The sequence below is a fragment of the Cebidichthys violaceus genome, unplaced genomic scaffold (assembly GCF_023349555.1).
Source record: "Cebidichthys violaceus isolate CVI_PGR_0920_01 unplaced genomic scaffold, fCebVio1.0.p SCAF_24, whole genome shotgun sequence".
In the NCBI taxonomy this organism is placed as follows: Eukaryota; Metazoa; Chordata; class Actinopteri; order Perciformes; family Stichaeidae; genus Cebidichthys; species Cebidichthys violaceus.
This window is the reverse complement of record NW_027176417.1, coordinates 8,006,693-8,032,022: the sequence shown is the minus strand read 5'-3', so window position 1 is coordinate 8,032,022 and position 25,330 is coordinate 8,006,693. Positions and strand designations below refer to the sequence as shown.

Below are 25,330 nucleotides of genomic sequence, written 5' to 3'. Positions count from 1 at the left end.
AATCGAGTGAATTAACGTAATAAAGCTGAACCGTTAAAACGCAGTTACGCGTCGCTACCAGCAGGTGTCAGCCTATCAGCAATCAACTCACCGGCGTTTCTTCTTCGTCGCTCTTTATTTTAGTCGGTTGTTGACAGCTCACCGGAAGCTCCGTATTTTCGCCTTTTCTTCTACTTTTCCCTGAAAAACAACAGAACACGGCGGCCTTTTGGGACCGGTGACAGATGACAGGAATGGAGGAATACAACAACGGCAGTGAGGTTCGTCCCGGAATCTAACGCTACGTATTTTATAATATATCACGCTAGAAAGGAGCTAGCTGCTAGCGGGCTAGCTGCTAGCTAACCACTCCTCTGATGCTTTTTGATGCTAACGCTACTTTTTGTTGTAAAAATCATGATACAGTTTTGTTTATTATATCCAGAGTTAGCTAGTTTCATGTGCCTGGTAGTTAGCAAGGTGTTAAACGTGACATTGTGACTGTTATTATGCTGTTTCTGTATTCATCCTTTAATGTTCGTGAGTGAATGCGACACCGTCAGATAAAGGTTGAATGCAAATATGAAAAGACAATATAATGCATTCATTTGTGGTAGAAGTACCTCAAATGACTGCATTATATTGGTGGTTGAATAGTAGTATTTTTCTAACTTTGTATGTATTATAGTCTACGTTGTTTCTCATTCTTCAGAGCTCATTCAACTCTGAAGAAGCTGATAACATCGTCAAAGAGGTAACGTCAACCCTTCATCATCAAGTTTAAATAGCTTTAAGTTATGATTTTAAGAAGTTTTCATCACACGGATGTTGGGTGAAGAGCAGAACAGTGTTGGCTCTTTATCTCAGTGTCCTCGGAGGGGGGGGGGGGGGGGGGGACCGACACCCGGTGACTCCCACATGACCGTAAACACTCGTCTGTTGTCTCATGAACGTCTCAGTGTATCGAGAGCGTCGTGGGTGGTGACGACTACAGCCAGAGTCTGGTGAACAAATGGACCGCCAGCATCGTGGAGCGCTGCCTCACACAGCTGGTGAAACAGGGGAAAGCGTACAAGTACATCGGTATGTGTGTGTGTGTGTGTGTGTGTGTGTGTGTGTGTGTGTGTGTGTGTGTGTGTGTGTGTGTGTGTGTGTGTGTGTGTGTGTGTGTGTGTGTGTGTGTGTGTGTGTGTGTGTGTGAGAGAGAGAGAGAGAGAGAGAGAGAGAGAGAGAGAGAGAGAGAGAGAGAGAGAGAGAGAGAGAGAGAGAGAGAGAGAGAGAGAGAGAGAGAGAGAGAGAGAGAGAGAGAGAGAGAGTGTGTGTGTGTGTGTGTGTGTGTGAGTGAGTGAGTGAGTGAGTGAGTGAGTGAGTGAGTGAGTGAGTGAGTGAGTGTCGAGCTGATACTAACGTTAGCTCAGCTCGCTCCTCTGATAACTTAAGATCCAGACGTCCGATAACTAAAAACCTTCATCAGGTTAAAAACCACCAAGTTCTAAAACGTTTATGGTAAAAATGTGGCTGGAAACTGGATGAAAAGTTAGCTGACACACAAGAGGGGATAAAGAATTCATAAATGTTTCATATTCTACTTTTTAAGAGGGAAGAGAACAAGTTGTCGGTGTGACTGCTTTCAGGTAAACTGTTCAAAGTAGAATACAAACATAAATGAAGCTGTGCTTGTTCGTGTCTCTGTTCAGTGACCTGTGCTGTGATGCAGAAGACGGGAGCCGGCCTCCACACGGCCAACTCCTGCTACTGGGACACGGCCATGGACGGTAAGCAGAGAGTCCCCCGCTGGCTCACTGTGAGAGGTCCAGCATGACAACATGGAGCCACGCGTGCTGCTGAGTTTATGTGTTTCATTGTGTTCTCCTGTTTGGTCTCTGCAGGAAGCAGCACGGTGAGATGGGAGAACCGCACCATGTACTGTGTGGTCAGTGTGTTTGCTGTGGCGGTGGCATAAGACACACACACACACACACACACACACACACACACACACACACACACACACACACACACACACACGCACTCAAAAGACCTCCAGCAGTGTGTTCCTGTGACCAGCAGGGGGCCACAAAGTGCCATACGGCTGTATTCTCTGCCTTCAGATGCATGCACTCATCATAGTAATGTATTGATCTCCTCTGGTCACTGCAGTGCTCTTTATTTATCACTCGCTGACAGCATGCAGCAGCTGTCCTCCTCCTCCTCCTCCTTCTGTGGTTTCTGACGTTTGTTATCGTGTGAACAACGAGGGTTTTTTGTACTCGGAGCTGCAGCAGAATAAACATGGAGAGATTCACTGTGTTCACTTCTCTTGAATCAATAAAGGTTTGAACATTTCAACACAACTCACAGCTGCTTTTCTATCCACAGTTGAGTATAATATCTTTACTTTATGTTCTATTGTCTTCTATGTCCAGGTGCTTATTGTGTTCTTAACTGTAACTAAATACATTTACTCCAGTACTGTGCTAAGTACAATTTTGAGGTACTTGACTACTTCAGTGTTGTAATACTTTCTACTTATACTACATATCAGAGGGGTTTATTGTGTTGCCTTATGTATCCTGAAGATCTGTAAATATATGATTTTTATTTGATGTTCTCAGACTTCCTCGTAGTCTTTATGAAGTGATGAAAGAAGTATTCAGATCCTTTACTGATGTAAAGTACTAATACCCCTCTGAGAAACTACTCGGGACTTTTAAAGGTAATCACACAATCTCTTAAGATGAAAAATGGCCACAAAACCTCTGAGAGTTCAAGTTTATTATCCGATGAATGAGATCCACTCAGATGAGACGATGCAGATAAAACCCAGAGGTACTCAGAGAGCAGCGCACGCTTTCTGCACCGCTACACTTAAGTAAACATGTATCACACAGTGTAATAGAAGGCTTCCACACACAAATACACTTATGTATAAAAACGTCATGAACAGTATTTTCTATAATGACTATAACAGAGAAAAGCTGCTACACATGAAAGCAGAAAGTACTGAGGAGCCGCTTCACTTCCTCTTTGTTTTCAGCGTTGCAGAAGAAGCTTTGATGCCTTGCTCAAGGGCGCATGTGGCAGTTTATCTTCCGCTCAAAGTTCAGGAGTTTGAACCGTGTTGTATTTCTGCGTCTCAGATATATATATATATATACACACGTGACCTCGTAGAAAGCAACATGGAAATAGGAAGAGCACTTTCACTTGTTGATGTAACACAAAAAGGAGAACAAGGTAATGTGGAGAACACCGCAGAGATGTTTCCTCCATTTTGGAGCAACAACGGAGTCTTTGCAAAACGTCCGTGTATAGAAGCTAAAGAGACGAGCTGCCAGTGGTACAGTTGTACTAATACATTAAAAACATAGTATAAAAAACATGATGTGGATACTGAAGGGTTAGTCTCAGTACTTGGGAAGTTTCCTCTCTCTCTGTCTGTCTGTCTGTCTCTCTCTCTGTGTCTCTCTCTTTCTCTCTCTCTCTCTCAGAAGTTCTCTTTGTTGAAGATGAACTTGACGTCTCCCTCTGAGTGAGACAGACTCTGTTTCTCCAGAGACTTCCCGATCTGAGGAGGACCGCACAGGAAAACCCCCACTTTAGTCCTGAAGACCAGAAAACACAGAGTTATACTTCTGAAGAGCAGCACTGGGAGTGATAGTAGTAAGAAGTATCAGGAGACAAAACTTCTTTATATGTGGTATGTTTTAGGCTTAGTAGTTGTAAAAGTAGCAGTAAGTGTAGTAATAGTATGTGTACAGTGTGTGTAGAGTGTGAGTATACAGTGTGTGTGTGTGTGTGTGTGTGTGTGTATAGTGTGAGTATACAGTATACAGTGTGTGTACAGTGTGTGTGTGTGTACAGTGTGTGTATAGTGTGAGTATACAGTATACAGTGTTTGTACAGTGTGTGTAGAGTGTGATACCGTGACTCAGGCCTCACCCCGGGTGCTTTGAAGCGATGTTGGTGAACTCATTGTCCCAGTTGGGTCTCCCATAAAGCGTTTTCTGTTTGAGTCCTGTGATTGGATCGTTCTCCGCCTCGTGGTGAACCCGGAAGTGAGCCGCCTGACGAAGGAGAACACGTGACTTAAAGTCTGAACGCTTAGTACGACGTGGTGTCACTACCACGTGTGTGTGTGTGTGTGTGTGTGTGTGTGTGTGTGTGTGTGAGCGTGGTACCTCGGTCTCCTTCCAGCGGGTGAGGTAGATGTTGTAGCTGAGGAAGTCCGTCACGCCTTTCTCCACCATCTGACCCTCCAGAGACTGAAGCAGGTCTGCAAACCACTCGAAGGCCTCTGTCTCCGGGCACAGCCAGTAGAAGTAGATCTGGGAGGACGGCACACACACACACACACACACTGTACACACACACTTCCCTTGTTCCTCCTGAATGAAGACATGTGAAAAGCTCCCTCACCTTCTTGGTGAAGACGTCCTGGTTGTTCTGGATGCGTTTGTACCACACAGACTTGAGGATGGAGGCGAAAGGAGTCACGCCGATTCCGGCTCCGACCAGCATCACCACCTCGTACCGGAACACGTCCTCGCTGGCGGTTCCAAAGGGCCCGTCTATGGCCAGCCTGAGAGAGGAGCACTTCATAAAGGGACTACTTTCTCTGTTTCTCTGCAGATATATGATTGATCTCATCATCAAATGAAAGCAGCAAACATGACTCTCAATTTCAAGTTAAAATGCCATAAAAAGTCCTGCAATCAGTAAAAGTACAGAAGTATTATTATGATGATATATGACATTATTAGATTGTGTATAATGCTGTTTTGGGGCATTTTACTGTTACTCTTTGGAGGGTTCGGAGACCTGATCGTTGTTCAAAAATTCCGGTCAAAGTGTTCCACACACATCATCTGAACAAAGACCAGCTTCTCTCATTGTGTGGTCTGAGAACGGAGAAGAGGAAACCGCTCTGCAGGACCACTTTGATGGTGGACGCTTGGTATTGTTGATGGTTTCTCTGCGTCTCACACACACAATGAACCACCAGGGGCAGTAAACGTGACACCCCCCCCCCCCCCCCCCCCATCGGCAGCATTGTAAGGATGCAATCAAACGTAATCACGAGCAATTTTAAGGCACAGTTTCTTTTCGTACTTGGGCAGTTTCCAGGCCTCCTGAGGCTCTGTTTTGTCTCCGACGCAGGCCTCGTACAGCGCCTGGGTCCAGTCACCCACGATGCGGATGTGGGCGCTGAAGTAGTCCTCCTCGGGGGCGGAGGTCAGGGTGAAGGGGTGCCACTCCAGCCTGGAGACGGACGGACACTGGATGAAGACGTACTGACCCACCTCCATGTGGAAGCCTTTCCTCTTCATCTGCAGCTCCAGAGTCTTGGAGGGGTGCATCACCACCTGAGGGGGTCATGAGAGTCATCATTTATTGTTGACTCATCATCAATTCACCTTTTTCTTCCTGCAAAGTAGCCATCGCAGCTTTGCAGATTTCCTGATGTGGTATTTCTTATATAGGCAACCAAAAGAAAGCTTTGCGGAAGCTTTAAAAATCAACATAAGGATGCCTCCAATGTCACATTGTGATGCTATATGCATTGAAAAAAGTCTAATTGTACAATCAACAAAAGGTCATTGAAATGTGCCACATAGTTTTTCAGATAACAGAGATGAATAATTCATGTTTCATCTCGGCACAAACACACCTTGGTGATGACCACTTTCTGGTGGGATCGATAGAAGCGGACGAGCCTCTCGCACACGTAGAGGATCATGGGGCCCACCACCCACTTCCACGTCTGGAGAAAAGGTACACGTTGGTGCATTAATGTACGTACAACAACAACATCTCAATGCTCTAGAAAAGGTACACGTTGGTGCATTAATGTAAGTACAACAACAGCTGCTGGATGCCGTCTTCTAAAACTCACCATCGGCGGGTTTCCAGCAAACACTGGTACGGCACATTTGGACCCGTCCTCGCCCCAGTCTTCAAACTGGTCGGCACACTCCTTGGGCTCGTTTGTGTCCAGGCTGGCGGCCGTCTGTCCTCTTACGATGCGCCTGCACGGACCATACGAAGCGTTAGCATTAAGTCGAAGCTGGTGGACTCTGAAAAACAACACGTGTGCACTCCTCACCCGAAGCCGTGGAACACCAGTCCGATGAAGAAGACGACGAAGAGGTGGTGCGTGTACCAGAAGACCTCGAAGTAGGACCTGCGGATCACCTCCATGGAGGAGGTGATGATGAGGATGAGGGCCAGCGTGATGGCCACGCCCGTCACTCCAGCGATGGTGGTGAACATGACGATGGTAGGGTTCTGCATGGAAACACACACACACACACACACACACACACACACACACAGCTGATTGGTCACGGGGTCATGTCTGTTGGCTAACTTCCCTCATGTGCCAATGTGTGTTTTGTCGTTCCTCTCAGACTGTGGGCTCGTACTCTGGAGCTTTGTCAACTTCATTAGAAAAGAGTAAACTTGCAATACTGAAAGCAGTTGAAGTGGCAGTTGAAAAAGTTGAATTACTGATTTTTGGAGCATGTTTCTGGAGTCATTTAAAATCTGATTTCACATGAGGAGCTGCACGTCTTCCTCGTCTTCTTTCTTTGTGTTTCGCCTCCTGAGGCTAAATACTGTATTTGAAAAAGAGGAAGTTTCTCAAAAGAGGATAAAGACCTCCAAAGAGGAAGCTCATCAGATGAAGTAATACTCATTTCTTTCACCAAATGTAGCAATAAGTCCGAAGGGATTTCACAGATTTGAGCAACACTAGAAGCCTCCTTCATGTGTTCTCTGTTCTCACCGTCTCGTTGGTCCTGATGGGGTTCAGGAAGGACGCGTTGTCTCCGCTGCCGATTTCAGACAGGATGAAGGGCAGGTGGCTGCTGTTTCGGTTCAGCTGGGCGTCCATGAAATACTCAAAGTTAAACAAGTGTGCGACGATGTGCACGGCTGCAGGAGGATGAGAAAGAGTCCCACATGAGCTGCAGAGCCACAGATGATGAATCAGAAGCACCGGCTTGTCTCAGATAGAGCAGATGTGCAGCTATGGATATTTAATGGTTTGCGTTTCATGCATATTTGATATTAGTTGATTGTGTGTCGGTACCTGTGTGGAAGGCGATCATGTAAGCCAGCAGCTTGTGAAACGTGATGTTTCGATCGAGTTGTCGCGCCGCCGTGCGGCTGCAGCACTGAACACAAACAAGTCCTGCCGTTATACAGACTACTGACTGGATCCCCCATAATGCATTGTGTTGTTGTGAGTGATGGTGTTGTTACCTGGATGGTGCCACGCAGGAAGGAGAGCAGGTTTCTGCAAACCGGCAGCAGGATGAGCATACAGTTGAAGTTGAGGCAGGCAGCCGGAGCTCTGGCCCAGGACAGAGCTTGCTGTTGGGGGGGGGGGTAATCTGATTACTTTGTAGTGCAGGATACTTGTGCACAAACACAGCGGCTTGTTTCACTTCTGCTCTCTTGGATGCAGCCGGCCGCGTTGACTCAGTGTAGGATGAAGCCAGCTGTGAAACTTTAACCCTCACGTCACACCTGCCGCCCTCACTACCTGGAAGGCCAGGTGTGGCTGGAGATAAGGTGTGATTAGTGGAGCGCGTGAGGAGGGCTTCATGCTGTGCCACTTTGTTAACGAGAAGATTAGAAATGAATAACCTGCTGGACGGCACAAAGACTCCTTTAAAGTTTAACTGAAGCTGTGAGAACATGTTGAATAAAAGCACTTTTAAGAAATATATCTAAAGAAACGTTGTGATTATGAGGAGGAGATTTCTGACTCTCCACTAGCAGCAGTTCAGTGTCAAAGAAATCCTAAATATTCTCTTATGTACAGACATTCATGCAGGTATCTAAGAAACAAGCAGATCGTTTCTGTGTGTAACTCTTCATAAAACATATTCATGTTGAGCCTATAGAAGCTGGAAGCAGAGCAGAGGCATGTCCTGATGGACTTGTGTTGGAGGTGTGCTGCATGTAATAACTCAAGAGAAGAAGAGCAGCAGACTTGGTGATGTGAGGAAGTGAAAAGGGTTGCGTCCTGTTTTCATCTTTTCATACGACTTTCGGGAGGTTAGAAATAGAAGAAGTAGACTGTGAGGAGCCTCCTTTGAGTTGATGCATGCTGCTCTAAGACTGAGTGGACTCACCCCGAGCAGGACCCTGGTGTAGAACCACCTGTCCACCAGGAAGGCCATGTAGAAATGGACAAACAGGAAGGCATTGATGCCGAGCCAAACCAGCTGTAACACCCAAACAAACGCGGCTCATTAAATCCAAATCATTCATTAGAAACATCAGAAGGGTTATAATAAAGTAGAACAACGTGGACACGTTTCAGTGGTCAAGATCACTCTCTTCTGTTTTAATGAGCTCATGTTCTTTGTGTTCCTGGAGAACCTAAAGTACAGTTTGAGTCATTTTTAAAATGATCCAATAATTCACGTAAAATAGAGGAAATCTGTGGCCGAAACATGTATTTAATAAGATACAATATTAAAGTTTTAATTCAAAGAATAAGATTAAGAATTATGACATTTAATGAACAAACTTGAACTGGTTTTTGTACAGAAACAAACTAATATTGAGGTTCAACATCTTCTGAAGTGCTTCAGGTTTTATTTGATCCTGAGCAGGTTTAATGAATCAGAAACATTATGAAGTACTCACAATAACAAAGATGGAGAGTCCCTCGTTGGCAGCGAAGTTCCCCATGGTGAAGACAGCTCCTGTGTGTTACTGTGTTAGCAGAGATGGAAGCAGGAAACAGTGCAGGAGGCGAGTAAAGAGGGCGGCGGACCGACTGCTCCTTTTATAACCTTTGTCAGGGCAAATGAGGAAGTGGCCTGGCGCCAGCCGCGGGGTTTCTCTTCAGTGACTCCTGGAGTCATAGCAGGACGAGCTGAAAGCTCTTTATTCATAATCTCACTTCTGGTGAATCACAAGAGAGAAACACATTCATCTGACAGCTTTACAGATTAGTAATAACTCTAATCAGTGACATGAATGATGTATCAGCAGTACATAAAGTCATTGAGACCAGCTCCACCTTTAAAGGAGCCGCTCACAACGGGCCGGAGCGGTTGAGTCCTGCAGGTGACCGTTGAGGAGGAACCTGATGGTGACACGGTGGCTTCTAATCAGAGGAAGTGGCAGATTTCTACAATGTGAAGTAAAGCAGAAGATCCATTGCCACATGCTTCCTGTTTCAAGCTTCAATTGCAGAGAGAGAGAAAACCACCTGAACCCAAATGATGCTGCAGAAAAGAGAAGAAGAAACATTTAACAAAATAAAAGCTCCCAGCATCTTGTTTCCTTTGTAAGCAAAGCCTGCTGGTAATAACAGAAGATCCAGGGGGTCCTGGGATGGTTCCAGAGAGGAAACAGGTCTAGAGGTAGCTGGTGATTCAAGGAGTCCTTTAGGGGGCTGGAGTGTCGAGGATTACTCAGTGTCCATGTGTCTCTGGTTGGTTTTAGAGGCCCTCGATGAGGAGCGAAGGGATTCCAGGAGAGGTGGTAGAAAGGGGGTTCCTACGGTTCTTCTAGTGGCTCCAGACCTCCGGACACGGTCCTTGATGGTTCAGTAAATGCATTGGGAGGCTTTGAGAGTACTTTGGAGGGTTACACACCTCAAACCTGGATTAAATCTACTTCTCAGGAGATAAATACTTAAACCAGTTGTGAGTCCCTGAAATAGAAGCTTCATCTTCTGGATGAAGGCATCAGTCTCTCTGTTCAAGCTTATTAAACTCGTTATGAACTCACCTTTCTAAAGAATAAAAGTATTACTTCAGCGCTGACGCTTTAAGCACAATTTCATGAACGAAAATCCAGCATTCACTCTGGATTATTGTCAATCAGACCTCTGCAGAGGGATTTAACGTTGGGGATTACGTCCCACCATGTACCTGCTGCCCGGCTGCCTTTGAGCCAGACCTCTGTTAGATGTGTGTGTGTGTGTGTGTGTGTGTGTGTGTGTGTGTGTGTGTGTGTGTGTGTGTGTGTGTGTGTGGGAGCTGATTAAAGTAAATGTGTTCTGCTGCCACCTAGCAGCAGAACACACGGAGGTGTTTGGTCTCCATCTTTATCATAAAACATGTCTGTGAAAGTCCAACTAATGACAAGAAACATGCATTTTATGTGTATGTGTGTGTGTGTGTGTGTGTGTGTGTGTGTGTGTGTGTGTGTGTGTGTGTGTGAACAAGCAGACAGATGATCGTGGAAGCGAATACATAATTCAGAGTTTAATTACAGAGCAACGAGCATGAGATGTGACAGAATGAGTGCAATACTGCACACACACAAACACATTATTACGTAGAGATAAACCTCTTCTTCTATCACTTTTATACATGCTGTTGTCTTCTTCTTCTGCAGTGCTTTAATGTTTGGTCTGTTAGTAAATGATGAAGCTGAGGGTGAAGGTTGGAGCACGCTGTGCTGGTCTGAGGACTAAAGGCTCCTCTGGTTATTACTGTATTCATGTTCTTCACACACACACTGAGCACTCACATAGGGGCTTTTATTGTGAAGAAGCAACAGGAAACACAACTTGTTTATTTCCTCCAGGAGGTTACGCAATCTGTGACCGTGTTTGTCTCCGGTACCAAAGCCTTCTGGGAAATGTAGTTGTTAAATGCTGATACAATGATATCTCTTTTATCCTTCTTGCACTAAATCAACACAATTAAAAACCAAACATGAAAACATCAATACATTTTAAAAAGTAAATTAAAATATATTTATATTTTGTTATGTTCTTGGCAGTCATGGTCTTCCATACACCCTCCTCCTCCTCCTCCTCCTCCCGCAGCTCCAGCTGGTTGATGACGTCAGACCATGTGGACTACAATCTCCTCACGGGGGGGGAGTAGAAATATACAGCGACGTCAGTGAACGCAACACTTGCGCTGACAGCACACCAACAAACATCAGCTCCTCCAGCAGGGACTTCTCCCGGACTCTACCGGCTGCTGCATCGGCCGGTCCCGGTCCTGGTCCCTGTCCCGGTCCCGGTGCGGGTTCGTGCGCGTGGAGTATCTCTGCAGACGGACCTCCACGCGGCTCGTTGACGTTAGAAGGTTAAAAGGTAAGAGGGAGTCACGATGAAGCTGACGCTCGTGCACAGGTGTGGAGAAGAACGACGTAATGATCCATTTATTATTCAGTGAATCTCTGAGTTTACTCAACACAGTTTAACCTTCAACCTGCTCTGAACACTTTGACTTACTTCATGCACTAAAACTGACTGACAGGTAACACTGAGCACGTTCAGACTCACCTGTAGAAGACATGGATCATTACTGTTCTGTTATTACTGAACAACATATCACATCATGATGATTACACATGCACTTTGAAAATACATGTATACTTCTATAAATACATTTATACTTTTATAAATACATGTATAAATACACTTGTTTCATGCTGTAAATACATTCATAAATACACATTTATAGAAATGCAGATGGAATAAAACACACGTATTAAATATGATCATCATATGTCTGCTCACTGGATCACGTTTACTTCTCTTTACATTTGTCTCTGGATTCTTTGATGATCTTAACTCCAGTAAATCAAACAAGAGAAAGTAGAGCTTCATTTTAAGGAGCCACAACTGTTGGGAAGCAATAATAACTTTGAATCCATCTTCATGTTCAATCAGAGTTTCTTCACGACGTCTCACCCGTCGTGAGAATGAGAGATGTTTAATCTGATGGACACAAGCGACCGCGGGGTTTCATTTCTGCACATATTGTGGAGATCACGTTAGATTAAAGCTCCACACTCCTCTTCCTCCTCCGGTAGACCTCCTCGTCCTCAACGGTCCACATGTGTTGGAACAGATAAGAACGGTGAGACGTTTAAACGCGACCACGCCTACGGAGGACAAAGAGGAACGAGGACGACAAGTCTCTTCATGTGCAGAACAAACTCTCAGGTTTTCAAGTTAAGTCAAGCAGACAAATCCGGTGTGGACTTGATCTTTATATTCTCTTATCTTCAAATGAAGTGGTGAATATTACAGCGATTAAAACATCACCGGACTGAGAGATGCTTTATAAAATACAAGCAGCCTTTTCAGCCTTTCTTCTCTTTATTGAATCTGTTGATCCGTCCGTCCGGCCTCAACAAAGCTCTCCCTTCTCTGCTAAAACCTAAACATATCCAACCCCTGATGCTTTTAATGTGAAACTGTCACAGCAGGATATGAATTTAACAGAGCGAACAGAGACGTAATGCAGCTGCACTAACATCTGACTGACCCTCTTGTTACAAACGCCCCTACGTCACTTTCATAACTTCTCAATCCTATTCATGAAAGTATGAAATCAGAATTCGTCGGCTGGGTGGAGCTGCAGGGCTCTCCTCCACCGATACTCCCCTGCAGTGTTTAACACAGTAAAACGTTTGTGTACAAGTACTTCCTGTCCGCTGAACACCGGAGCGGAAAATCCGTTTAAACGTATACATTTAATGCTGCGTGGCTAATCGTGTGTCACATGACCTCTGACATCAGACGGTCATTATCTGAGCCGCTCACAGAAAAGCTTCAGACGTCTTGTTTTTCTCAGTGCGGGCAAAGATAATTCTGTTAACCGGGTGTTAAAGGGCAAACTCAAGACTGAGCGTGCCGAAGGGTTTCTCTTTTAACTGCTTGTTCACCGCGCGGAGACGCTTTTTAACCCGTCTTACCTTCTCAACTCTCCTTTAGCAGCCCCTTTGTCAGAAATAGACAAACAAAGAAGACCAGTGATGTTCTGAAAAGTGTTAAAGCTGCATTCTCTCTAGTGTCCACCAGGGGGCGACTCCTCTGGTTGTATAGAAGTCTAGTCTAAAATGACTCTACTTCTCTCTTGATTTATTCCCTCAGTAAACATTGTAAACATGAGTTTATGGTCTCAATCTCTAGTGTACAGTCTTCAATACAGCATGATGTTAATTTGGTATATTATGGTCCATTTAGAGTCAAACAGACCATAAAGCATGGGATGCTTTAGGGGCGGGGCTACACAGCGTCTGGGAGTCGTCCGTGTTTTCGTCTTACAACTTTAAAACTTTAGTGTGTTTTCACTTCATCAAAGGTAATTGTAACATTTTGGTCCCTTAAAAATGTTTTGTACAGCGTTCAGTTGTATTGAGCTCCTCCCTCTCGGGTCAATTCTGGTTCCAAAAAACCCAAGATGGCGATTGGCAAAAACCAAGATGGCGACGGGGAAAAACCAAGATGGCAACGGGTAAAAAACAAGATGGCAGGAAATTTGGTGAAACGACTTCAAACACAAAGCGGAGAACTTGGACTTGACTCGGGACTTGAGACTTGTCGGTCGTGATTTTGGGCTAAAACCCACAATAAGTAGCTCAAACTTCCTGTGAATGATGCACAGGAAAGTCTCACTCGGCCTGGAACAGACTGTTCTATAACTATAACTATAACTGTAACTATAACTATAACTATAACTGTAACTATAACTATAACTGTACTAAAAGTAGAGAAACTGGAAGTGGTTTTGGTGACAGAGCGAACACAAACAGCATCTATTTATATTTACATCTATATCTATATATAGATATAGATATAGATGTTTCTGTGTATCAGCACGTCCCCTACATGATGGCTATCTGTCTGTTAATTAGTAACATGCAGGATTATATAACGCCGCCGTGTTTATGCCGAACACAAACCTCGGCTGGCGTCACTGGGTGCATGTGACTCCCTGTGCATCGACTGCTGCTGTCTGTTCAGATCTGTCTCTCTCTCTATCTCTCTCTATCTCTCTGTCTCTCTCTCTATCTCTCTCTGCCTGGATGCTCTGGCTGGTGTGGAGCTGCAGAACATCCATCAGATCAGTCTGATATCTGCTGGATCTGCACATGACGGTTAAAGACTCTGTCCCTACTGCTGCAAGAAAACTGTTCACAGAGACCAAGAGTAAAATACAAGACGCTCATGAAGCAACTTTTAATTTAGACTCAATTAATCTGCTCATTAAAGATCCATATCCAGAATTCCAGAATCAAAGATGGAGACACATTGCTGTGTTGTTTAGTTTAAACTTTAAACTTGTTTGAGTTGTGTCTCCTAAAATCAATGAAACTTTCTATTTCCTCTGTTGATTTATGAACCGTTTTCTCAAATTATTAAATCTATCGTCAAATTAGTTACCGATTAATTTCCTGATGAGTGACGAACCAAAACAAAGTTTATTAAAGCCAGAAATGTGCCTTTCAGCCGCTGAATCTTCTGCATTGAGCTCTTCCTCATCACTGAACGCAGTCATTAATTCACCTGAATGTCACTGCGATCCATAACCTCCTTCTTAATTGTTCCTCTGAACCCTCCTCTTCCTGTCTGTGTGTCGGGGCTTAATTGGAGTCTTTGTTGCTGAAGGTCAGGAGCTTCGCCTGTGGCGAGGCTCCAGCAGCTCAACTTTGTGTCTCGTATTTTATTATACGAGTCCTTTCTTAAGATATGTCCTGACGTTGAAGTTTGAATTCTCCGTGCTTTTATAAAAGAGTTAAAGAGTTAAAAGTGGGTGAGAGTGGTGGTTTGAGTGCAGGAGCTAAGGAGCTAACAGCTAGCGTGGAGGTAAAGGTAGTGGAAGTGAAAGTATTTACTCACACAGAAGTATATTAGAAATGGAAATAGAAGAGCAGAAATGGTTCCCTTCAAAATAAAAGCTTCAGTTACATTAGATGTAAAGCTTGTGTGAGCTGCTGATACAAACAGCCCTTTAGTGCTCCCTTAACCACTTCAATCATCTCCTGCAGCTGGTAAAATGATGAGGTCATCCACTGGAGGCGGGTCAGTACAGAGGTCACCTAACGATCGACTGGAGCATGGATCTGTGCGGACGTCCTGCTGCGAGTGTGTCGGCCTGCAGCCTCGTATGGATCCACCTATCAGTGTGTGTGTGTGTGTGTGTGTGTGTGTGTGTGTGTGTGTGTGTGTGACGGAGGCTTTATTTACACTCAGGAGTAAAGCAGCTTTATGAAGCATGTTTCACACGCGTAGCTGCTTTAAACACAAAGTTAACACAGTTTAGATCAAACAGAGAGGAATTCAAAACACGATTCAATCAAATTTAAAATGAAGTCTTTTGATTTATCTACTTTTAGGAGATTCATCACAGCAGCTGATCTTTAAATTCAGAACCAATAATCGGATCACGTTGTGATGCATTCATTAAATCAAAACTGTGGATGAGCAGACCTGTGGTCCATAATTAGACGCACACAGTTAGATTGTGATTGGCTGGAGTCCCTTCAGACTAATCCTTGATTTTATCGCAGCTCGAGGACTTTGAGACGCGATCATAAAAAGCTGCTTCGGTGACCTGAAATAAACAAGCTTTCTGAGAGCTCAATCAGCTGTTGGATGATTTACACCAATAAAAGCGTCTCGATGCAGATTGATAATCCCGCTGGATGCTGTGGAAGCTTGGCCTCTTGAAACGTGTGAACGCTGTTCTTCATGTTCATTACCGGGCTTCCTCCTGGTCCCGGGACTCTCATGCACGAGGGTCGGGCAGCTCGGGGCTTTAACCTCTTCTTTTTACGAGACAGGAAGTTGTGAATTGGCTAATAAGTGAACAAAGTAGATATCAAGTATATTGAGTCTGATCCGGTCTGGTTTGGTCCTTCTATTCTGCTGCAGGTCTTCGTCTGTGAGCTGTGGGAGTCCGGCTCTTTGGTTTGGGACAGTTCAGGTCCACCGCGTCTCTCTGGAGTCTAGGGAACCAGGTCTGGTCCTGAATGTTGGACCCCAGAGACACACGCATGTCCAGGTACGACTGAATACTTGCTTTACTAATGAGATGAGGTCATGTTGTGTCATCAGAGTCAGTTGAGGCCTCCATCGATTTTAATCCCCCCCCCCACTAGATCAAGGCGGGATTATTCTGTGATTGTTGGAGGATCTCTAAGCTCCCCTGTGACTACACAGCCTTTACATAAGGAGGATATTGTCATGCTTCATGTTCCTCCAGCTCTCTGCTCCAGTTAGAGCCGCAGAAGAACTCGAGGAGAGTCTGACGAGGAGGAGCTGAGTTAAGACCGGACTCGGGAGGAGTTCCTGGGATAGCTGCTGTGATGGAGGAGAAAAGGAGGCGTTATTCTGGCTGATTAAATGCTCTCATGACAGGAACATTGACAATAATGTGTGTTTCCTCCTTTACGCTCAGTCAGAGTTCTCTGATGTGTGGTCACATGACTGTTGGTCTCACATGAATCAATCATGACGTCATAGTTTCATGAGGAGTTCACACTTTAATGTTTTTAACACAATCTGGTTAAAGTGAACTCTTTATTTATGGAGAGATTTAAAATGTCTCTTTCTGACAGAAGCGTTTGTCTCACATGATATGTTCGAGGACCGTCGGAAAGATGAAACTCTGACGATAACGCCGACTGTCTCCTGAGACACTGAACTCGCTCTCGTGACCCTTTTCATGAGGACGTACTCACGACAGTCTCACCTCAGGAGGGTGTGACGCTGCGGTTCACTGGACTAATCTGGTTAGAGTAAGGAGCTTTCAGCCTGTCCTGCTGGTTTTACACTCTGTATTTAATGTACAGTCAATCCATATACAGGAAGGAGGTTAAACATCAGAATATTGTCGCCCTCAGACCTCCGTACCGGAGCACACTTCCCTGGTGGAGGACAGACTTAGATTAGTCTTTCTGTTCTCTGCTCTGGGGTCGTTTAGTAGGAATGCATGTGGTCTGGTGTGATGGGAGACAGGAGGGAGTCTCATGACTGGAGGAAGTATAAAGAGCCGCCGGGCCGTCACACTGCCCTCCTAAAACCTCCGCTTGTCTCCGGGTCACATGTTCGCAGCCGGGGGCCCCGAGGCGTCTCCTCTGGGACCAGAACTCGTGTCTTTAATGGGTTCTTTGGTGTCGACAGGTCGGCCGGAGGCTGCGGGATGCTGTGGCTGCTGCTCTGTCTGTTTCCTCCGCTGGACGGCAGCAGAACGGTGGCCCAGGACGCCGCCCCTAAAGAAACACACGGCCACGGTGAGTTGTGTGCTTATACATTCTACTGGAACCAGACTTCACGGGGTTAATGTTTTACAAGACATTAACCTCTCATGAGGTCTTCAGTCAGAACCAAACTCCAGATGTTTCTGTAGGAGTCAAATGAGGTTTTCTAAAGGGACTCTGGTGCTGGCAAACACTCCCACTTTAGTCCACAGGGACCGCCAGAACCACCAGAAGATGAAAGTTCCTATCAGGAGCTTTAATGTAACCTGGACGCCTCTTATTAATTTAACGTTTGTGAAGCCGCCGCCATGTTTCTGATTGAAATGATGGAAGACAGGAAGCAGTAAATGTACTTGTGTTTGTGTGTCCAACCCTTCAGTTAATTACATTCTGAGGAGCTCTGCCTCGGGGACGTTTGGACACTTATTTAAATCCATGTTTCATTTTGTCAACACACATAAGTGATGTTTCTTCTTCCTCCTAATAATCACTAGTGAGATCACTGCAGTGGAATCAATCAACAGGAATGTGCAGAGTCCTCTTCAGTAAATGGAACAAGAAGAGAAAGCTCTCAGCCTCATGTCTCTGCAGCACTAGTCACTCCCTGTGATCACTGAGATGTTCTTCTGTGTCTCAATGTCTCTGCTTTTAACATTTATTAAATGATAACATTTAATAAATATGACATTATGTGATGCATAATCACAGGAATGAATACAAACCAGCTGCACAATTGATCAAAATTCAATTAAAATTAAGCAAAATGCCTTAATGCAATTTTCAAGTCGCTGGGGCAACATTTTTAATGAAATATTGTGGCGCAGCAGATTTAGGAGAACATCTTTGTTTGGTGCAGAGATCTCATAATCATCATAATATGTACTCATGATTACTCCCTCTGTTGGATCATTCTTCTAAAGTGTGAAATGAGTCTGAAGCATCATGTTGCTGCTTTGTGTAATGTGGGACTGAACTTATTATATTATATTATATAATATCCACATGACTCGTTTCCTAAACTCTGCACCCTACAAAGCTGCAACACAAATGGAGAAACCACCTCATATCCCATAATAACAGACTTTAAACTCAAATGTTTGAGAATCAAAAGTTTTATTTGGACCATATGGCGTCGCAAACAAGGAATGCAAAGATTAGTTCTGAAGCTCACAGGAAATTACGTCTGCAGAAGCCGTTTTCTTCACAAACACTTCCAGATGTGAAGCATGTTCACGTTTTATTGTGTTAATAAGCTTCACACACAGATCGGTGATGGGGATTCTCAGGGTACAACGTGTGTGATGTTGGTGCCTCTTTAAATCTGCTGGTCAACATGTGGTCTCCCAGCTGTGTCCAGATGTGTGGAGGTGGATGAGGATGTCATTTGGATCACAGGGCTTTACAGCTGCTGGCGTTATCTTCTTGATCCTGTTCACATTGTGAATTGATACCATTGATACCTCTGTACGGTGATTATGAAGCTACAGTCAGCAGCCGGCTAACTTAGCTTAGCATAAAGATATTTTGTGTCCCTTTTGTGGTCGTTTTGTGAAGTATTTGTAGTCGTTTGTGTGTCTGGTGTTCTTACGTCTCTTTGTGGTTTGTGCGTCTCTTTGTTGTTGTTTTGCATGTTTTTGTAATGGTTTAGGGTGTGTTCTTTGTGTGTCTTTGGGGTTGTTTTGTGCGTCTTTGTGGTTGTTTAGTGTGTCTTTGTGGTCTGTCTGTGTCTCTTTGTGGCCTCCTGACCCGTTGGACCAACGTGCCTACATTCCCGTCCAGTACCGATCAATCTTCGGAGGAGACCTTTTTCAAACGATCCTTGTTGGAAGCTTAAAGTGACGCAGAAATAAAGACAACATCTCAGTGGTGATGGATTATCAGTCTGAAGTCTTTGTAGCTGATTTTCATGAAATAAAACGGAAGGATTATTATATAAACCCCCTTCATGCTATTAAACCCGGCTTAGTTCCAGGTTAAAATGAACCTGATGCTACAGACCTGCAGTAAGTCCGTCACACTCGGGGCCAACAGTCACATTTGCTGCAGGTATGAGTTGGTCCAGGTCTGTTGGCGCCCAGCGTGCGTCCGTCCTTTCTCTATTTCTGAGAAGTGGAAGTGGTTTATTAGAAAGAGCCTGCAGCGCAGCTCTCTGAGCTCCTTACAGCAAACACTGCAGGTCTTTGTTCCCCTGCAGATCCATGCATTCTCTCAAGGATTACTGCTGGGATCTGTTATGAGGTCTCAAGCGTCTCAGGAAGGGGAAATGAAGAGGAAACGTTCTTTCAAAACCAGTCGCAGGGATGAAATTAATCTGGAGACACGAGAAAAATGAATTTCATGAGATAAAATAAATAGTAATAATCTTTTAAAATCCGTCGGTTTGTAGATGTTGAGACGTCAGACTCTCTTCCACCTGATGAGCATGTTCGTCTGCAGCAGGATGAACTCTTCTGACTTCCTGCTGCTTTCAGACTCCGATCAATGTTCCTCTGCCGGTCTGAATCAACGTCATGGGACCAACAGAGTGTGTGTGTGTGTGTGTGTGTGTGTGTGTGTGTGTGTGTGTGTGTGTGTTTTTAGTGGAAGTGAAGTGAGAGTAATAATAACAGTCGTTATTGATTATTCCCTCCAGCGAATCACCATCGTGGACACTGGAGCTGTGTCAGCTTAGCGTTAGCTTAGCGTTAGCGTAGCGTAGCTCTAGTTAATTGTGAAGACCTCAGTTGAAGAGCTTGTGATTGGAGGATGAACCTGTGATTTGGTCAGTTGGTGATGAAATCCTTCTGAGAGGAAACTCACATGTGTGAAAGTTTTCAGGTTCTCCTGTCTCACCTGTCACTGTCCTCCTCCTCCTCCTCCTCCTCCTCCTCCTCACAGAAGAGGTTGCAGTGACGGCGAGGCCTCTCATCTACTTCTGCCGCTCTCCCAACATGGAGGACTTCAGCTGCTGGTGGCATCCGCTGGACAACCTGACAGACGGAGAGCAGGTCACCTACGTCCTCAGCTACTCCCAAGAGTACGTACACAGTACACACTCAGTACTACAAGTACACGGGTGAGGTACACACAGTACTATATTTCCTAGGTTGTTGGAAGAGGAAACTGCTGACTCAGTGTATTAAGTTCTAAATGTGACGGTCTGCTGCATGAGGAATAAGGAGCTCAAGCCTCAGAGGAGAAGTGGACCAGAGCTTCGGGGCCGGTTGAATCCGTTTGATTGGTCGTGCTTCGCCTCACTAATTACAGGAGAAGCTTTTAGCGCGTCGATGTGAACTCGGCAGAGAAAGCGCTCTCAGGAATCAGGTTTCTGGCTCTGACTCACGCGGCGCCATCGATTGTTGTCTCGCTCTGCGGCGACTGTAAATCTGGGATTATGTGAAGAGAAAAGGCCCAAAAACAACCAGGAGTAAACTGCAAAGAACAACAGATTAGAACGTAGTGTTTGCCGCAGGATTTATACCACAATGTGCCAGATTGAGATTACATATCACTGCATATAAATACACAAATACATCTGGGGAATGTGCAAAAACCAGGTACAACAACAGAGTCGTAGACGTCGTGTGCTAACAGGAACCCTCCGTGTTCGCAGCAAAGGACCCAGACACGAGTGTCCCGACTACGTCAGCGCCGGCCCCTTCGGCTGCCACTTCGACAGCAGCCACACCTCCATCTGGAAGTTCTACTGCATGAACGTGACGGCCGTCACCGCCCGCGGTAACTACACCTCCCAGGAGCACTGCCTGGACGTGGCAGAGATCGGTGAGGATTCAACATGCATAGAACGAATAATAAGTATAGCTGTGTGAATAATGTAGGATTCAGTCTGGTGTAGCAAGCTGCTCCTAAAGATGTCTGATGTAGTTCTAACCGGTCCCGTGTGGTCCAGTTCAGACCGAAGCTCCGGTGAATCTGACCTACGAGCTGACGGAGGCCGGTGGAGACGAGGTGGGTCACAGCTCTCTGCTGACCTGGACCTACCCGGTGCCCTCAGACCTGCAGTACGGGTGGATCACGCTGGTGTACGAGCTGCAGTACCGACGCGTCACCGAGCCCGACAACTGGAAGGTAAAACTCACCTGGAGATACACAGAACCAGAGGGGAGTACCTGTTATTGAGTCTCTGAAGGCGGGAGAGAAGTTCAGTTCATCCTCTTCAAATGAGCTGATGATGTCTCTCTCCCCTCTCTTCTCTCTCCTCCCTCTCTTCCTCCCTCTCCTCCCTCTCTTCCTCCTCTCTTCCTCTCCCCTCTCTCTCTTCCTCCTCTCTTCCTCCCTCTCTCTCTCTCTTCCTCCTCTCTCCTCTCTCTCTCCTCCCTCTCTTCCTCCCTCTCTCCCCCCTCTCTCCTCCCTCCTGTTATTAAAAACCCTGATAATGGCAGATATAAACGTTACATTAAAGTTAAATGAATGAATTATGAACTCCTCAGACTTCCTGTATGACCTCACTGATAATGAAGGGTTCTGATTAGCCGCTAGCTAAGTGACGAAGATGATGATGAAGCTCGGTGTGACCCCCCTCAGGTGAAGCACCCTCTGAGGGAGCCTCGTGTGGAGCTGCTGGGCCTCCCGGTGGGAGACTACGTGGTCCGGGTCCGCTGCCGGTCCCACAACTACGGTCTGTGGAGCGAGTGGAGCGTCGCGGTGCCGATGAGCCTCCCCGCCGGGCCGCCGCCGGGCAAACTTCTGGTTCTGATTCTGGTGACGGGCGTCGCTGTGGTGGCTCTGCTGCTGATCCTGTTTGGCATCGTCCCTCAGGGGAAGAGGTGACACAGTATATGAACAGCAGTCACAGTTTTAAAACGGGATCTTTATTCACAGTATTACACTGTAAAACCTTCTGTTTGCTCCTTCAGAATAAAAGACTACTTCCTGCCACCTATTCCAAAGCCGCGGATCATCGGTATCGACCCGCTGCTGCTGAAGGTAACACACTCACACACACACACTCATACACACACACTCTCACTCACACACACACACACACACACACACACACACACACACACACACACACACTCACTCATACACACACACACACACACACACACACTTACACACTTCTATCATCTTTTCTTGTACGATGTCTTAAAATTAAACTTTAAATTAACTGCTCCCTCTCTCCTCCTTCTCTCCCGACTCTCCCTCTCTCCTCTTCCTCTCTTCCTCCCTTTCTCCTCCCTCTCTTCACCTCCCTCTCTCCTCCTCTCTTCACCTCCCTCTCTCCTCCTCTCTTCTCCTCCCTCTCTTCTCCTCTCTTCTCCACCCTCTCTTCTCCTCCCTCTCTCCCCTCTCTTCTCCTCCGTCTCTCCTCCCTCTCTCCTCCTCTCTTCTCCTCCCTCCCCTCTCTTCTCCTCCCTCTCTCCCCTCTCTTCTCCTCCCTCTCTCCCCCCTCAGAAGGGGAACTTGGAGGAGATCAACCATCACTTCAGTACCTTCCACAGCTACAGCCCTCCGAGCTACACGGAGGATGTTTGGGACCAGGTCAGCTCCGGAGACGTCTTCCTCTCCACGCCGAAGGACCCGACGGACCGGGAGAAGGAGGCCCTGATGGCTCCGTGTGACCTGACGGCCGCCCGCTATCAGCTCTCGACCCGCCGCCCGCCGTCGTACGTGCAGAGCGTGTCGCCCTACTGCTCCTCGCCTCCCCAAGCCTTCGGCCCGACGCCGGACGCTCCGTCTTTGTGGTCAAGGCCGGAGGTGGTGTCTCTGCCGGGGACGGAGTACAGCATGATGGGACGTCCGGGTCTCTCCGACGGCGTCGCCACAACCCGCTCGCCTCAGGATTTCTACACCTGCGTCCAGCTCATGAATGAAAGCGGCGAGGTGCACCTGGTGCCCTGTCTGCCACCGGCGTACTGCCGCGAGTTCCCACCTCTCCAGAGGGTCGATTCAGACGCAGCGGAGAAGGAGAAGAAGAAGAAGAAGCTGGCTGACTGCCAAGCCAGGACAAACGAGAGGAAAGATGGCGGCGAGGACGAGAGGAGCGAGGCGGCGGTGCCTCTGCTGCCCGTCGCTGTTGACAACAAGGGCTGAACACAGAGGCCGTGAAACAGGAATTTACCTTTAAACACAAAGAACAGTGTTTGTGGACCTCCTTCTGTTTTACTCACCAGCTGCAGAGATTCACTCCATCAAACCACATCGGGTCCAAGAGAAGTTAGACTTCTCCAAGTGAAACTCGGAGAGAGAGCAAAGTTGCCTCAGCACCTTTTTAAATACATAAATATAATTTAGTATTACCATATGCTGCTTCCCCCAAACCCAATAAACAGTACGATTGCTTCATTCATCACTCACATCCTTACTTTAATATTCCAGATATCAGCCAATAATCTTCACATTCTTCTAATTCCCCTCAAATACCAGCTGGACTCATTCCACTCACGGTGGCAGGGTTTTAAACATGGCCGCCCTCAGGAAGACGTAAGCTGTGTATTTAAATCCGCTGTTTTGAAGTGTAGTTTGTAGTGTGTGCAAGAAGCAGCAGCTTTTTTACAACATATTTAACACTATGATGCTGAATGACCTCAGGTAGAGTTTTATTTCCGTCTACCAGCAAAATGTCAGTTAATGAAGAGGAGGAGGAGGAGGACATCTTTTTTTAACCTCTGTGATTACTGAAGTCGCTCTGAGGTGCTATTACCAACTATTACCGACTATTACCGACTATTATTGACTATTACCGACTATTAGCGACTATTACCGACTATTATTGACTATTACCGACTATTAGCGACTATTACCGACTATTATTGACTATTACCGACTATTAGCGACTATTACCGACTATTACCGACTATTACTGACTATTACCGACTATTACCGACTGTTATTGACTATTACCGACTATTAGCGACTATTACTGACTATTACCGACTATTACCGACTATTATTGACTATTACCGACTATTACCGACTATTACTGACTATTACCGACTATTACCGACTATTATTGACTATTACCGACTATTAGCGACTATTACCGACTATTACCGACTATTACCGACTATTACCGACTATCACCAACTATTACCGACTGTTATTGACTATTACCGACTATTACCGACTATTACCGACTATTACCGACTATCACCAACTATTACCGACTGTTATTGACTATTACCGACTATTACCGACTATTACCGACTATTACCGACTATTACCGACTATTATTGACTATTACTGACTATTACCGACTATTATTGACTATTACTGACTATTACCGACTATTACCGACTATTATTGACTATTATTGACTATTATTGACTATTATTGACTATTACCAACTATTACCGACTATTATTGACCATTATTGACCATTATCGACTATCACCGACTATCACCGACTCGTACCGACTATTAACGACTATTAACAACTATGACCGAGTATTACTGACTATTACTGACCATTATTGACCCTGGCGGTCGTGAAAGAAGTTATAAAACACTCGTTATCGTGTTCGTCTCTCTGGTGTTCATTCTTGTGCCTTTTTTTATTCACAGAGCTGTTTGTTTCTACACGCCTGGAAATGCTTTCACGTGAGGAAAATTGTTGATGACTCTTTATATAAATGTATATCTATATATATCTATATATATATTTATGTGCACACATGTGTGCTGCTGTATACAAACCCGCTCAGTGTTGGTCACTTTTTCACCTTTTTATTGTAACAAAACCACAAAAACCACTTTGGATCCGATGCAATAAAAAGTGAAAAGGCAGCTTAAAGGCGTGCACTGTTCATCATTTATAACACACTTGTGTGTGTGTGTGTGTGTGTGTGTGTGTGTGTGTGTGACCCTGTGACTTGAATTAGCTGCATTCTCAGGTTATAAATAGAGTTGATAGTCAGCTGACTTGAGATAAAACACAGGAGCAGAAGACAGAGTTATGCAAATGAAAGTGGACTTCAGATCACAGTCATAATCATGATAATAACACTACATATAATGCCAGAAGACGCCTCAAACATCACGACTTTAATAAACAAGAGGACAAAGAAGAATAGGAGGAATGAAATATACTTTATGGATAAATAATGGATAAAATAGGAGAAGGAAGCAAGGACAGAAGAAGGGAAGGAAGGAAGTACAGATGAGAGGACGAAGAGCAGAAAAATAAAAAATGGATAACAACAAATATTTGAATAATATAATGTATGAAATGATGGAGGAAGTAAAGGGGGAAAGGAAAAGAAAAAACTAATTAGAGTGAAACAAGGACAGAAGGAAAGGAAGGACAGAAATAGGGAAGGAAGGACAAAGAAGTGGAGGAAGAAGGAAGGGAACGGAAAGGAAAAAGGGAATGACGGAAGGATATAAACAAAAGTAGAAGTAAGGAAGTAAAGGGGGGAAGGAA

General features: G+C 45.3%; 3 protein-coding genes across 4 annotated transcripts; 2 read left to right on the top strand and 1 right to left on the bottom strand.

The window, feature by feature from the left end:
- Nucleotides 1–119: 119 nt before the first annotated feature.
- On the top strand, nucleotides 120–2,284 carry LOC137878968 (dynein light chain Tctex-type 3-like). The gene is made up of 5 exons (XM_068719511.1): nucleotides 120–260; nucleotides 692–733; nucleotides 939–1,062; nucleotides 1,677–1,754; nucleotides 1,869–2,284. Exons 1-5 carry the CDS (start codon nucleotides 225–227, stop codon nucleotides 1,940–1,942), a joined length of 354 nt encoding a protein of 117 aa, XP_068575612.1. The 5' UTR covers nucleotides 120–224; the 3' UTR covers nucleotides 1,943–2,284.
- A 455-nt stretch (nucleotides 2,285–2,739) lies between these two features.
- Nucleotides 2,740–8,740, bottom strand: cybb (cytochrome b-245, beta polypeptide (chronic granulomatous disease)). Its single transcript, XM_068719506.1, has 13 exons — nucleotides 8,644–8,740; nucleotides 8,124–8,216; nucleotides 7,246–7,356; nucleotides 7,073–7,157; nucleotides 6,767–6,915; nucleotides 6,086–6,267; nucleotides 5,876–6,008; nucleotides 5,651–5,743; nucleotides 5,092–5,345; nucleotides 4,399–4,561; nucleotides 4,161–4,307; nucleotides 3,922–4,046; nucleotides 2,740–3,584 (listed from the first exon to the last, which is right to left on the bottom strand). The coding sequence occupies exons 1-13, from the start codon at nucleotides 8,686–8,688 to the stop codon at nucleotides 3,467–3,469; spliced, it is 1,698 nt and encodes a 565-aa protein (XP_068575607.1). The 5' UTR covers nucleotides 8,689–8,740; the 3' UTR covers nucleotides 2,740–3,466.
- A 2,236-nt stretch (nucleotides 8,741–10,976) lies between these two features.
- Nucleotides 10,977–24,693, top strand: LOC137878966 (growth hormone receptor-like). 2 transcript variants are annotated; one of them, XM_068719509.1, is made up of 9 exons: nucleotides 10,977–11,062; nucleotides 15,638–15,767; nucleotides 16,889–16,998; nucleotides 19,846–19,981; nucleotides 20,558–20,727; nucleotides 20,855–21,033; nucleotides 21,490–21,731; nucleotides 21,822–21,891; nucleotides 22,363–24,693. In XM_068719509.1, the coding sequence occupies exons 2-9, from the start codon at nucleotides 15,736–15,738 to the stop codon at nucleotides 22,999–23,001; spliced, it is 1,578 nt and encodes a 525-aa protein (XP_068575610.1). In that variant the 5' UTR covers nucleotides 10,977–11,062; nucleotides 15,638–15,735; the 3' UTR covers nucleotides 23,002–24,693. The 2 variants fall into 2 exon arrangements, with proteins under 2 accessions (XP_068575610.1, XP_068575609.1); XM_068719508.1 differs by having other exon boundaries at nucleotides 19,843–19,981.
- Nucleotides 24,694–25,330: the final 637 nt, after the last annotated feature.